This window comes from Mirounga angustirostris, unplaced genomic scaffold (assembly GCF_029215605.1).
Source record: "Mirounga angustirostris isolate CCGP_5_RB_7025 unplaced genomic scaffold, mMirAng1.0.hap1 SCAF_8, whole genome shotgun sequence".
Classification (NCBI taxonomy): domain Eukaryota; kingdom Metazoa; phylum Chordata; class Mammalia; order Carnivora; family Phocidae; genus Mirounga; species Mirounga angustirostris.
In genome coordinates, this window is record NW_026991716.1 from 123818598 (window position 1) to 123833418 (window position 14821).

Consider the following 14821-nt stretch of genomic DNA (forward strand, 5'->3'; position numbering starts at 1 on the left):
AAGGGGCTAAAACCCTCAATATTTAAAGAATCTTAAAAAGGGAGAAAGGACCAGAATCAACAGAAGAATGGGAAAAAGACAGGAACAGAAAATTCACTTACAAACATAGACATGGCATTTAAACCTGTGAACAGATATTCAAATAGCTCATAATTAAAGAAATGCAAGTTAGGACTACACCATTTCTCACCTATCAGATAAGCAACAATTTTAAAGTATGACAACACATCCTGTTGGCGAGGCTGGGGAAAACAGGCACACTCATGCATGGCTGGTGGGAATACAAACTGGCACAGCCCTTTGAAAGGGGAACTTGGCAATGACTAACAAAGCAATTCATGGACTGACTTTCCAACTCAACAATCCCACTTCTAGGAATCTACCCTGAAGATACATCTCCAAAAATACAAAAATATGTATGCACAGATTATTCACTGCAGCCTTGTGCAGAAACCGCTTAAATATCCATCCTTGAGAGAGTGGCTGGATAAAGTCTAGTACACTCAGGCAGTGGAGTACTACACAGCTGTGAAAAGAATGACAAAGATTCCTGTGAGCTGGCATGGTACGCTTACTAGGATATATTGTGAAGTGAAAAAAAAAAGGCAAAATGTAGAAGACTGTCAATAGGATGCTACCTTTTACAGAAAAGGAAATCAGGAATCATGCATGTATTTTCTCAACAGTGCAAAAGGAAATAAAGGATAAACTAGAAACTAATGAGAGGCTCCTGGGTGGCTCAGTTGTTAAGCGTCTGCCTTCGGCTCAGGTCCTGATCTCAGGGTCCTGAGATTGAGCCCTGCATCAGGCTCCCTGCTCAACGAGGAGCCTGCTTCTCCCTCTCTCACTCCCCTTGCTTGTGTTCCTTCTCTCGCTGTGTCTTTCTCTGTCAAATAAATAAATAAAATCTTAAAAAAAAAAAAAAGCCTGCTAGGATTTAAAAAAAAAATAGAAACTAATGAGATAGAAACAAGGAGTAGGTAGAATGAGTTGGAAAGGCTGGGGAAATGAGAACAGGACAGAATGGAGGGTAGGGAGAGGGGAGTGACTTTTCCTGGTAAGTGTTTGTATATAGTTCGGACTTTTAGCAACCATCATAGTGATTCACTTACTGAGGATAGATAGATAAATAAAATCAACAAGGATGGGAAAGGGAATGCAATATGGGGTATGTATGAGTCAGGGTCACATCAGGAAGTAGAAATCAGGCAGTCATTTGAACAGGGAAATTTAATATAAACTCTCACAGGGGAGTAACTGTAAAGGTGTACAGAGAACTCTAAAGAACGCTCTAACGCGGAGACGGAGAGCCTAAGGAATGAACAAACTTGGAAGGGTCCTCTCCCCGAGGATGAGATTCTGATCTCACTGGAGAGGGTGTGGTAGATGGAGACATTCAGTGAATGCTAAAAATTAGGGGGTTGCCTGGGCCAGAGCTCCTGCGCAGCCACCAAGCAGGCAGGAACTACCCTTCCGGGGTGCAGGCCGGCAGAAGCCGGCAGGAAGGAATCACAGCTGGGCCTGGCAAGCCAAAAAGCATTCCCCTGGGGTAGATGTGGCCAAGACAACAGACAGGCACACAAAAGGGCTTGGGGTACTGGAAGCCCGCTCACCAGAAGAGCAGCATAAGTGTGTGATGTCCACGGTGGGAGCGCCACAGTGAGGTGGTTACTGGACGGGGGCCAAGGCTGTGAGCTCACCAAGCGACTATGTGCTCTGGACAAGCCAATGGGGCGGAGCAGCCCTGGATTTTCCCACACACTGCTGGCAGCCACGTGGTAGGAGTGAGAGGCCAACAAAACAGTAGTGCACTAGAACCGGGAAGAGAAGCGCCTGTCCCCTATAACGCCCGCCCCCCGCCCCAGTGCCTTTCACTGGTAAATCACAACGTCTTGCTCTCTGTGGAGGAGGAACACTTAATTTCCAGCCCCATTACTGCAGAGTAGGTCACAAAGGGTGAATCTGGGTGAGGGGCAAAACGTTAGTAGAACAGGCAGAGAAGATAAACTAATCCACCTCACTACATAATAACAAATTAAGAACAGAACCGCACAGAAAGGAGAGGAGAAACCCAAAGCAATGAGTGCCCAGATCTGGGTTTCCAAATACTGTTCTCCAACAAAAGGAACCAGGGCTTTTCGGAGAAATGGTCATGCATGGCTAGGCAGAGAAAGTACAAAATGAGCCTGGAACACCTTGTCATGCCAGAAAAGTGAGTGTTTTAAAACAAAATGATGGACTGAGGGTTCTAGAGGGGAGGGGGGTGGGAGGATGGGTTAGCCTGGTGATGGGTATTGAGGAGGGCACGTTCTGCATGGAGCACTGGGTGTTATGCACAAACAATGAATCATGGAACACTACATCTAAAACTAATGATGTAATGTATGGGGATTAACATAACAACAACAACAAAAATCTTCAAATAAATAAATAAATAAATAAACGCATGGTGTCAGCCACAAACCCATTAAAAAAAAAAAAGAATACTGGTTACCAAAACCTGGGGGTTGGGGGAAATGGGGAGATATTGGCCAAAGGGTACAAATTTCCAGTTAGAAGATGAGTAAGTTCTAGGGATCTAATGCACAACATTGTGACTATATATAGTTAGATATACTATATCATATGCTTGAAAGTTGCTAAAGAAGGAAGATCTTAAATGTTCTAACCACCAAAAAGAAATGGTAATTATGTGACAAGATGGAGGTATTAGCTAAAGCTATGATAGTGATTACACTGCAATATATAAATGTATCACGTGAACATGGAACACACCTTAAACTTTGACAATGTTGTATGTCAATTATACCTCAATAAATCTGGAAAAATAAAAAAATAAAATAAAATAAAATAAACAAAATGATGGGAGGGCAGTGGTGCTGGGAGCCTGGCGGGTTCTGCCCAGTCCTCACAGCCGCCGGGCACCGCCTGCCCACACCCCTCCCGGGACAACCTCTGCGCGGGCACAGCCACCCTCCCTCCCTCTGTTCTTCCTCCCTTCCTTGCACCATGGATGATCAGCTGACTGAAGGACAGACTGCTGAGTTCAAGGAGGCTTTCTCCCTATTTGACAAAGACGGTGGTGACCATCACAACAAACGAACCTGGAACCGTCATGAGGTCACTGGGTCAGAGCCCAGCAGAAGCTGAATTGCAGGATATGATCAATGAGGGGAATGCTGATGGTCATGGCACCATTGACTTCCCAGAGCTTTTGCCTATGATGGCTAGAAAAATGAAAGATACAGACAGTGAAGAAGAAATCCGCCAGGCATTCCAAGTCTTTGACAAGGATGGCAACAGTTACATCAGTGCAGCAGAGCTACGTCATGGCATGACCAAGTTAGGAGAAAAACTAATGGATGAAGAAGATGAAATGATCAGAGAACCAGGTATTGATGGAGATGGACAAGTCAGCTATGACGAATTCATACAGATGATGATTGCCAAACGAAGACCTACTTTCAACTCCTTTTCCTCCTCTAGAAGAATCTAATTGAATCTTGTACTTACCTCTTAAAAAAAAAAAAAAAAGTTCATTTACTCATTCTGTTTCTGTATAGCAAAACTGAATGTCAAAAGTGCCTTCGGTCCACACACACAAAATCTGCATGTATTAGTTGGTGGTCCTGTGCCCTAAAGGTCAAGCTACACCTCAGTTTTACGATATAAACACTTGTACTACCTTAATGATAAGGAAGCACTTAGCAGACTCCTTGCAGTTCCATTTGCTCATGAGTAATACACTGTTTGGGCTGGCCAGGTTTTCATGCATGCAGCTTGACAACTGAGCACAGTCAGGCATTTGTATTAAAAATAAAAACTGAAAAAACAAATTTAGGGCGCCTGGGTGGCTCAGTCGTTAAGCGTCTGCCTTCGGCTCAGGTCATGATCCCGGGGTCCTGGGATCGAGCCCCACATCGGGCTCCCTGCTCGGCAGGAAGCCTGCTTCTCCCTCTCCCACTCCCCCTGCTTGTGTTCCTGCTCTCGCTATGTCTCTCTCTGTCAGATAAATAAATAAAAAACCTTTAAAAAAAAAAAAACAAATTTAAAACTTATTCAAATTCACATCCAGTGCAGCTTTGCACAGAAGACTTGGGGTGTGGTTTGTAAGTATGATCTGTAAAATAACTGGGATGAGTTCCCATGTATATCTGTGTAAATAGATTTGTTAACTGAAGTGTACTTTAAGAAAAAATAAAATCTGTAAATAAACTGATTTATAAATTTAAAAAAAAACTTATTCAAATGGGTTCTAATTCAATTCGTTAGTATAAACTGCCATTGCTGGTTTACTGGAAACACACATTTAAAATTGGTTTATCGCAGGATGCTGTGCAGAAACATGGGTGAAGGATAAAGTGTCTAGACATAGCCCCACCTAGCAGGACAGCCCTCTCGTACTTCCGTGTGCCCCCACCCAGGGTAATGATGACCCTCGTCCTCAAGGCATGCTGTGTGTGCTGGTTCAGCATTGTCTGTATTGTACTAGAGCGAAATGGGTGTCAGGCTGTCACCATTCACACTAATTTTTAAAAAGAAACCTTTACCAAGGGAAGGTTAGACTCTCTGTTTTTAAAACCTTCTGTACCATGACTTGGAGCCAGCAGAGGAAGCTGTGGCTCTCTGGACTTCAGCACAAGCATCAACATTGCTGTTCAAGAAATTACAATTTACACCCATTTCAAGTTGCAAATGCAAGTCCTTTTTTTTTCCAATAAAAATACCATTCACTTAAAAAAATAAAAGTAATAAAACAAAATGATGGGAAACATGTCAAAAGGATAACAGCCAAACTTGAAGGGGTCTTTTGGCCAAATAGGGGGACAGTTTGGACAAACAAAATAGCCAATGATATTAATATACCCCACAGAATATGGTAAGAATCCATGAGTCCATGCTGATATAAATAAATAATTGAGTAAGAAGGGAAGAAGACAAAGCTATTCCTTACAATGGAATTCTAACTAATATATGTATGAATAATGAGGGGAAGAGAATGCCACCATTTTAAAATACTATAGTTATCATTGTTTTAGGCAAGAATTATCAATGAATGATAAAATCAGTGGCAAAGGTATTATGAGAAACCGGCTCTTTACATAGTTGCAAAGTAGCTCCCCTAGAAAATACTAATAAAAGAGGAAAGATATCTACTTCATAGTGGGGAAATCCAGCAGATACTACCCTAACCAAATGATCACAGTTAAGATCACCAGTGATGTGACAAATCATGTGTCTCTTGGCATGACACACTGAGAAGGACACAACATAACTTCCATAGTATTTTTACCAAAAATGCGCAACCCAAATTTATTCATGAGGAAACATCAGACAAACCCAAATGAGGAACATTCTGCAAGAATAACTGGTTAGTACTTTTTTAAAGTGTTGAGGTTATGAAAGACAAAGGAAGACTAGGAACTGTTTTAGTTTAAAGGGATGAATCAATCAAAGTGGCTAGGATGCAAAATGGGAGGATGTGCTCACCCCTGAGGTCATGCGAGTATAGGGTTGGCCCCTAAGGAGACCAAGGAGACATGACAACTAAATGACATGACAACATGTCATCTTGATTTAGATCCTGGACATGAATGGGGTAACTGGGGAAATTCAAATAAGGTCTGTAGATGATGTCACAGAATTGCATCAATGTTAATTTCCTGATTTTGGTCATTGTGCTGTGGTTATGTAAGATTAACATTTGAGGACTCTGGATATACAGGATTCTTTTTTTTTTTTTTTTTTTGGTACTGTTCTGTACAACATCATTAATTTTAAAATTAATTTAAAATAAAAAGTTTAGAAGTTTTTAATTAAAAAATATTAAAGACAAACAACAAGTAAGGGAACAGGCTGCTGGTGAAGCCAGCATAATGTCACATATGGGAGCACTTGGTAAGTCAGGAAATGATAATGCACAGTGAGAGCATGGGCTTTGGAACTATCCACACGTGGCCTCAATTCTGACCTTATTTCTTATTGTGTGATGCCCTAATCTTCCTAAGCCCCAGTTTACTCATATGTAAAGTAGGTTGTCATAATACTATCTACTTTCTATGATTGAATATGATTATTTACATTCTTATCCCTCTTGTGATGATCTATATTCAATAAACAATATTTGTAGAGAACTCAGTACAAACTCAACTTCATAGAATTCTCCATGGTAGTTACTGAGACTATTATGATTAGCCCTATCAGCAACTAGACTATTCCTTGTGAACAATTATACACTGTGCACTAATAAGCCCCTTCAAGACCAGAGAGATACCCCATAGATTATGTTTCTAAAGTGTTGATGTATCTCAGTGTAAGTAAATCCAATACATGACATTTTAAACAGATACATAGTAAGTGATTATTTTTTATTAAAACATGATTCGTGGGCTTTTGGGGGGAGCAAATAGCATTTGGCTTATTTGAATTTTTGCAGAAACAGGTCTATGACATAAAGCAATTATTTGTGCATTACCTTAAGCAGACTGAGAAAGGGTCACTGCTGGATGGCTTAGGGGTGGGGAGAATCTGGCTCACTAATAAGCCTTAAAGGTTGACTCTCTCAAAGGCGTAAAGAGAAGCCAAACTCCCTGGTTTGTCTTTTCTAAGCAGATTCTGAGCTACATAGATGTGATGACATAGATCAAATATTTGAGGTTAAGGATTGCTTGTAGGTTCATGCTTTCTCCTTGAGTCCTTTTTTTTTTTTTTTTTAAGATTTTATTTACTTATTTGAGAGAGAGAGAATGAGAGACAGAGAGCATGAGAGGGAGGAGGGTCAGAGGGAGAAGCAGACTCCCCGCCGAGCAGGGAGCCCGATGCGGGACTCGATCCCGGGACTCCAGGATCATGACCTGAGCCGAAGGCAGTCGCTTAACCAACTGAGCCACCCAGGCGCCCCACCTTGAGTCCATTTTTGAGATAACTCCAGCATAAATACTGGAGAAGCACAGAAGAAGGTTGAAAATGGCTAAACATATTCTATTCAGTGCTATTTCAGTGCGAAGTCAAACACTAAAACGCCTGGTGTTTCTAGTAATACATTTATTTTCTGAAATGATATAAGATCAAGAGACTTCTGTGGCAACCGCTCCGTATGTAAATAAAGGGTGCAAATCATCACAAAATATGCCAATCTGTTGTCTTCCAAATATTTCCAATAATCCTTTAAGTCTAGGAACAAAAGTTAAATTCCTGAATAAATTCTCTTATCTTTAAAATCTGCTCCAAAGGTTTGGAAACCCTACCTTTTGAATATTAACCAAAAAGAGTTTCCATCCAGTCATCTGGAAACTTTGCTCAAATTCATGCTAACTTTAACCAAGCAGAGGCATTGTTTTGTGATTGTTCACTGACCCCTTGTTGATTCCTAAGTACTGTGGCCTGAGCACATTGGATATTCTAAAGCATCTTCACTCTGAGGCTCATCCAACATTGCTCCCCTTCACTCAGCAGTGATTTCTACCGCATGTTGCTAAGACTTAGTGTATTTAGAACAAGTGTCATCTAAACCATTATACTGGTATCTCCATCCCCATCTAGTCCCCATCTTGTCCTTCAGCCTTTGGACAAACAGAGACTCTCCTTCTTCAAGGTATCTCTCCTTCACCTGGGTTCTCAATCTCATACCCAGAAGCTTCTTCCAATGTACCATTTACCTTTCTGGTTTTCTTTCAAAAATACATAGGCTTCCCCCGATGCTTTCTCTGAATGTTTTCTGTACAATTAGCTCTACATTTACTGTTTCTCTGCCTGAACCATTGGTTTATTGTTTAAACCTGCTATCTATTCTCACTCTCTACAGAAATAAATCCAAGGACCTTTTATTAACATCTGTCTTCTCCGTCTCCAACACTTCTGCCTTTGGTGAACACATCAGGCTCAATCCTAACCCTAAACCTTTGCTCCTCTTGTGCCCCAGCTGAAATCTTTCCTCTTCATTTATCTCACTCCTACCCATCCTTAAAGGTCCAGCTTGAGCCCCTTTGCATCTGTGAAGTCTCTCCAGAATCTCCCTTCTCTGAACTCTTATAATACTGTTGATAGGACCCACTGCATCTCAGAGGTGCACCTGAATTGTGCTCGGGGAGCTACATGGTCTGTACTTCATGAAGTCTTGCCTAGCTGCTCTTTCTTGGCCAAACTGTGAGCATGTATGCTTTGTCATGCCAACCGGACTCTTATCTCCCAAGAATGTGAGTCTTGTATGGAGTGACAGAAGGAGAAAATGGATAGAGCTAAACCAGCCAGGCTGCAGAGACCTGATAAGCCTGTGTCCTAGTCCATCCCCCAGATCCTGGGAGGTACAGGATTTGGCTGGACTTGGCTCTGCACATGTCCTTCATTTCTGTGAGCCATATATTTTTTCCCCCTTAAGTTGGCCAGAGTAAATATTCCTCCCTACATCCAAATAAACTTAACTAGTGCTCTCCTATTGCCTTTTATTACTGTTTAATTTGAGGAGACAGGAGCTAATTAAGTCTTGTGAACAAATGAGATAGGAAGTTTCTTAAGGGCAGAAACTCTGTCTTATGACTCTATATTCCTTACATAAATTTTTAACAATTCAACTGCATGACAATAATATATGAAAATCCTCATCTAAAAACAAAGAGACAAGAACAGCCATCTAAGATCATCTTTATGATTCTATGTTGCAGTTGAGGATCATTCACTCATTCCATAAACACATTCTGAGTACCAACTGTTGATCATGCACTAAGTTGGGCACAGGAGTTGTGTGTAAGATGGGAAAAATGAAACCCAGGACACCTTCCCTGGCTCCTGTATCTGGAGTTCCACTTTCCGGTTTAACTTGTGTCTTATATAATGATGGTACCTAGTATTAATTTGTACTTTTATTTCTGAAGGGTTTTCAAATATAACACATTACTTGTTATTCCAATTGGATACATGGGAGAGCTGCTGTTAGGTCATGTGACCAAGATCAAAACCAGAGCTACAGTGAGAAGACAGGTCCCTCGACTTACAGTGACGTTCCTTCCCTCTCTACCACAATGAGAAACATTTCCTTCAGGACACAATTAAATACTGGTATTATATTTTATTTAATTCCCACATTACATCCAACTCATAGGTTATTCTTTTGTTGTGCAAGATAAAGGCAGTTTCTGAGTGTTTGCTAGACGAAAACAACAGAAGGACTAGCTGGTTCTGGGACATTTGATTAGCAAATAGCTATGTAGTGGACACTAGTGCAATGCATTGAGCTACTCTGTGTTAATAATGCCAGTCAAGGGGTGCCTGGGTGGTTCAGTTGGTTAAGTGTCTGCCTTCGGCTCGGTCATGACTCCAGGCCCCATGTCGGGCTCCCTGCTCAGCGGGGAGTCTGCTTCTCCCTCTCCATCTGCCCCTCCTCGCCCCACTTGTGCTCTCTCAAATAAAAAAAAATAATAATAACGCCAGTCAAGACACACACAGTCCCTGCCCTCGTTAAGTTTATGGTGTTGTGGGAGAACAGGTTAAGTGCCACATGTGTAGTGGGTGCTAGGATGAGCAGATCCAGCACATACTCAAGTTCTCAAAATTTTTACATTCACAAAGAATCTGAATTGAATTTCTGTCTCTCTCAAACATTTGTATCTTGATTAAAACTGATCAGCCTTGGTTTTTCCCTCATTTCAGAGCCAATGTCCCTTCATCTTCACAGTATCACCTCTCTCTAAATTCCCCCCTTTCTTCATTATGGTGCCCCTTCCAAATTCTGAATTTCTAAGGAGATGCCCAACACCTTTCTGACGCATGGGGCATTCACAAAAACCCTGATGGACCCTCAGCGGTCCTCAGAGGTCCATAAAAAATTTCCTTTCAATTTTTTGAAAGCAGAAAGTTGTGTCTGTTACATTGTCAGCACTCCAGGACAGGACCAGGGGGTCAAGAGCCAAAGGGTACACCATGGAATTTCTTCTTTAGGAATGCATTTCTGGCAAGCACCATGTATGATGCGCCCTTCTGATGTTTTGCTTCCAGGATCAACAGAAATAGAAAAAACTTTTCAACTTTCTTCAAAACCCAGTGCCATGAAATTGGCTTAGTAAAAGGAATAACAATAGTAGCAGCAAGTTACAAGGCAAAACTCGGCTACAATTTGTTGAAAGGGCAGTTGATACAAAGACTAGATTTTCTATCAGGTCAGAGTCCACATTTGTCAGTTGCTAAAATGTACAACTTTCTGGCCAGTCTTAAAGATGCTACTGTCAACTGGCTTTTTTGAAAAAGGAATCTGTATAAGAGTATCATCTTCATGTATAGTTACTGCTAATATAGGCAGATCGGGGTAATGCTAGGATGGTTTGCAGAGGAGAGGAGTAAGACCATTAAGAGATTTTATACTCAGTACATTTCTAAACTCTGGCAGGTGAGAGAGATCTGAAAGACTACAAAATGTAAAATGAGGTCAAGCACTGATTTAAAAGTCTGTGTATGTCTTTGATTATAATACCTAGCACTCGTTCAGAGAATTTGCTAACATTAACTACTCTTCACAGCATGCTTGTTCTATAATATCAACAGCTGCATTTTGTCTTCATTGGTGAAGATGCATAAAAAGGGAGCGAAAAGATTGTTCATATCTGGAAAGGAAGGGGAGACAGAACTGGTTTCTAAATCTTGCATTTATAGTAGATTATTAAGAGTTCCAGCTTAGAGAAAAGATAAACCCAGGTTCAAACTCAAGCTCTACCATTTAATATCTATGTGACCCTAGGCAAACTTCCATGTCTCAAGTTCTCCGCCTGGAAAAAAAAAAAAGAATATGTGATTGATTGCAAAAATGGGCCCAATTGTTCAGCATTGCTATACTCATGCCTTTTGCCATGCTGTTTCGCAATGCTATCCCAAGGGATAGAGTGCATAATTCCCCATCCTTACACTTAGCTATTGAGACTACGTGCTTTGACCAGTGAGACACACAGCGAGCAGAATGTTGAAATGGACGTATGCAGTCAGGCTTGTTCAGAGTTTGCAATCAGAGCTTGCAGCCCTTTAATCACCAACAGAACATGCCCAGCCCAGCCTGTTGGAGGACAGGAGAAAAATAAATGGAGAAGTTGCATTGCCCATTCACCTGAACCAGGGCCAGGCTACATCAGTCATCAGCTAGCCAAATCCTACATGCCATAAGCCAGTCCAGCCAAGATTGGCAGATCCGTTTAGCCAATCACTCTAGATGTAAAAAGAGTAACTAGTTATTTTTGTATGCCACTGAGGTTTTGTGGGTTCTTGTTATGCAGCATTGCTGTGATAGTAGGTAAGTGATACATGATGGTAAAACCTATCACATACGTATTAATGTGAGAAAATACATGTAAATCACTTAGCACAATACTTAATGGTAATATAATAATAAGAGTGGAAATGTGTGCTGTTGTTTTGAAGAAACAATTACAGAATATGCAAAGGTATTGGCAGTTCATCCATGCATCCTTAACAGGACCTGTCTCACTGGAGTTTTTTTTATGGAATCATGCAATTGTATTTCCACCGTTTGCAAAGAACCAAGCTGATGATCCAATTGTATTTTTTTAATTTTATAAGTACCCTGGGATCTGTTCTCACAAGTAAAACAGTTCTTTTCCTTCTAGAAGATTTGCTTTGTTAAATTTTTTTTTAAATACAAGACACACACACACACATAGTAGAAAAAGACATTCAAGATGATCCTCTCAGTAGATGCAGAAAAAGCATTTGACAAAGTACAGCATCCTTCCTTGATTAAAACTCTTCAGAGTGTAGGGATAGAGGGTACATACCTCAATATCATAAAAGCCATCTATGAAAAACCCACAGTGAAAATCATTCTCAATGGGGAAAAACTGAGAGCTTTCCCCCTAAGGTCAGGAACATGGCAGGGATGTCCACTATCACCACTGCTATTCAACATAGTACTAGAAGTCCTAGTCACAGCAATCAAACAACAAAAAGAAATAAAAGACATCCGAATCGGCAAAGAAGAAGTCAAACTCTCACTCTTTGCAGATGATATGATACTTTATGTGGAAAACCCAAAAGACTCCACCCCAAAATTGCTAGAACTCATATAGGAATTCAGTAAAGTGGCAGGATATAGAATCAGTAGTGCACAGAAATCAGTGGCATTCCTATACACCAACAACAAGACAGAGGAAAGAGAAATTAAGGAGTCGATCCCATTTACAATTGCACCCAAAACCATAAGATACCTAGGAATAAATCTAACCAAAGAGACAAAGGATCTGTACTCAGAAAACTATAAAATACTCATGAAAGAAATTGAGGAAGACACAAAGAAATGGAAAAACGTTCCATGCTCATGGATTGGAAGAACAAATACTGTGAAGATGTCAATGCTACCTAGAGCAATCTACACATTCAATGTAATCCCTATCAAAATACCATCCACTTTTTTCAAAGAAATGGAACAAATAATCCTAAAACTTGTATGGAACCAGAAAAGACCCCGCATAGCCAGAGGAATGTTGAAAAAGAAAAGCAAAGCTGGCGGCATCACAATTCCAGACTTCCAGCTCTATTACAAAGCTGTCATCATCAAGACAGTATGGTACTGGCACAAAAACAGACACATAGATCAATGGAACAGAATAGAGAGCCCAGAAATGGACCCTCAACTCTATGGTCAACTAATCTTTGACAAAGCAGGAAAGAATGTCCAATGGCAAAAAGACAGTCTCTTCACCAAATGGTGTTGGGAAAATTGGATAGCCACATGCAGAAGAATGAAACTGGACCATTTCCTACACCACACACAAAAATAGACTCAGAATGGTTGAAAGACCTAACTGTGAGACAGGAGTCCATCAAAATCCTAAAGGAGAACACAGGCAGCAACCTCTTCGACCTCAGCCGCAGCAACTTCTTCCTAGAAACATCGCCAAAGGCAAGGGAAGCAAGGGCAAAAATGAAGTACTGGGACTTCATCAAGATAAAAAGCTTTTGCACAGCAAAGGAAACAGTCAACAAAACCAAAAGACAACCGACAGAATGGGAGAAGATATTTGCAAATGACATATCAGATAAAGGGCTAGTATCCAAGATCTATAAAGGACTTACCAACTCAACACAACACCCAAAGACACACACATTGTGTGATCCAATCACACAATGATCCAATCAAGAAATGAGTAGAAGACATGAACAGACATTTTTCCAAAGAAGACATCCAAATGGCCAACAGACACATGAAAAAGTGCTCAACATCACTTGGCATCAGGGAAATCCAAATCAAAACCTCAATGAGATACCACCTCACACCAGTCAGAATGGCTAAAATTAATGAGTCAGGAAATGACAGATGTCGGCAGGGATGCGGAGAAAGGGGAACCCTCCTACACTGTTGGTGGGAATGCAAGCTGGTGCAGCCACTCTGGAAAACAGTATGGAGGTTCCTCAAAAAGCTGAAAATAGAGCTACCATACGATCCAGCAATTGCACTACTGGGTATTTACACCAAAGATACAAATGTAGGGATCCGAAGGGGTACGTGCACCCCGATGTTTATAGCAGCAATGTCCACAATAGCCAAACTGTGGAAAGAGCCAATATTTCCATCAACAGATGAATGGATAAAGAAGATGTGCTATAAATAGGGGGTGGAGCAAGATGGCGGAGGAGTAGGAGACCTGGATTTCCTCTCCTCTCAGGAATTCAGCTGGATAGGGATCAAACCATTCTGAACACCTACAAACTCAACAGGAGATCGAAGAAAAGAATACCAACAACTCTCTCATCAGAAAAGCGACCACCGTCTGGAAGGTAGGACGTGCGGAGAAGTGAATCCGAGGCGATATTCGGGAGGATAGACGGCGGGGGAGGGGCCTCCGTCGGCCGCTTCTGGCAAGTGATAGAACCACGGAGCACAAAATCGGAACTTTTAAAAGTCTGCTCCACTGAGGGACGTCACTCTGGTGGCTAAGCGGGGGGTGGAACCCTCCGGGACAGTGTGGTCTCAGGACCCTCGGGGTCACAGAAAGACCAGGGGTGCCTGAGTGTGGCAGAGCTCCCAGGTATCGGAGCAGGGAAACCGGCTGCAGAGGCGGAGCCCAGGAGCGGGCTCTCAGCTCGGGGTTGCCATAAAACATGATCCGCGGCACAGTCGGGCCCCTGCTGCTCCAGCAGGGACCCAACAAGCGGCAGATCCGGGGAGACTCACCTTCCTCCCCCGGGAGGAGATGCGCGGGAGTGCACCGCAGGGATCTGCTGGGTTTGGACGCTCCACACGGGGTCGGGTGCCAGAGTTAGAAACGCGTGATCACAGGCCGGGTGAGCACGGAGTGCGGCTGGAGACCGGGGAGACGGGAGTGACTGACGGCTTTTCTCTGGGGGCTCACTGAGGAGCAGGGCCCCGAGTTCTCGGCTCCTCTGGGGCGGAGATTGGGAGGCCGCCATTTTCACTCTCCGCCTCCAAAGCTGTACGGAAAGCTCGCAGGGAACAAAAGCCCCGGAGAGCAAACCTGAGCAGATTACTTAGCCGGGAGGGGGCAAGGGCGGGGCAATTCCTCCTCCGGCAAAGACATTTGGAAACCACGGCAACAGGCCCCTCCCCAGAAGGTCAGCGAGAACAGCCAGCCAAGACCAAGTTTACCGATCAATGAGAACGGCAGAACTCCAGCGCTAGGGGACTACTGCACATAGAACTCATGGCTTTTTTACCATGATTCTTTAGTCTTTCAAAGTTAATTTTTTTTACTGTCTTTTTTTCTTTTTTTTTTTTTTTGAGTTTTTCTTTTTCCCCTTTTCAACCAACATCTTATCAATCCCTTTTTTTAAAAAACATTTTTATTTTTCATTTTTAGAGTCATATTCT

The 14821-nt window shown here is 42.1% G+C and overlaps 1 protein-coding gene across 1 annotated transcript; it reads left to right on the forward strand.

Moving 5' to 3' along the window:
• The first annotated feature begins 393 nt into the window (after nucleotides 1-393).
• Nucleotides 394-4239, forward strand: LOC123837233 (calmodulin-like). Its single transcript, XM_054505573.2, has one exon. The coding sequence runs from the start codon at nucleotides 3116-3118 to the stop codon at nucleotides 3494-3496; it is 381 nt and encodes a 126-aa protein (XP_054361548.1). The 5' UTR covers nucleotides 394-3115; the 3' UTR covers nucleotides 3497-4239.
• Nucleotides 4240-14821: the final 10582 nt, after the last annotated feature.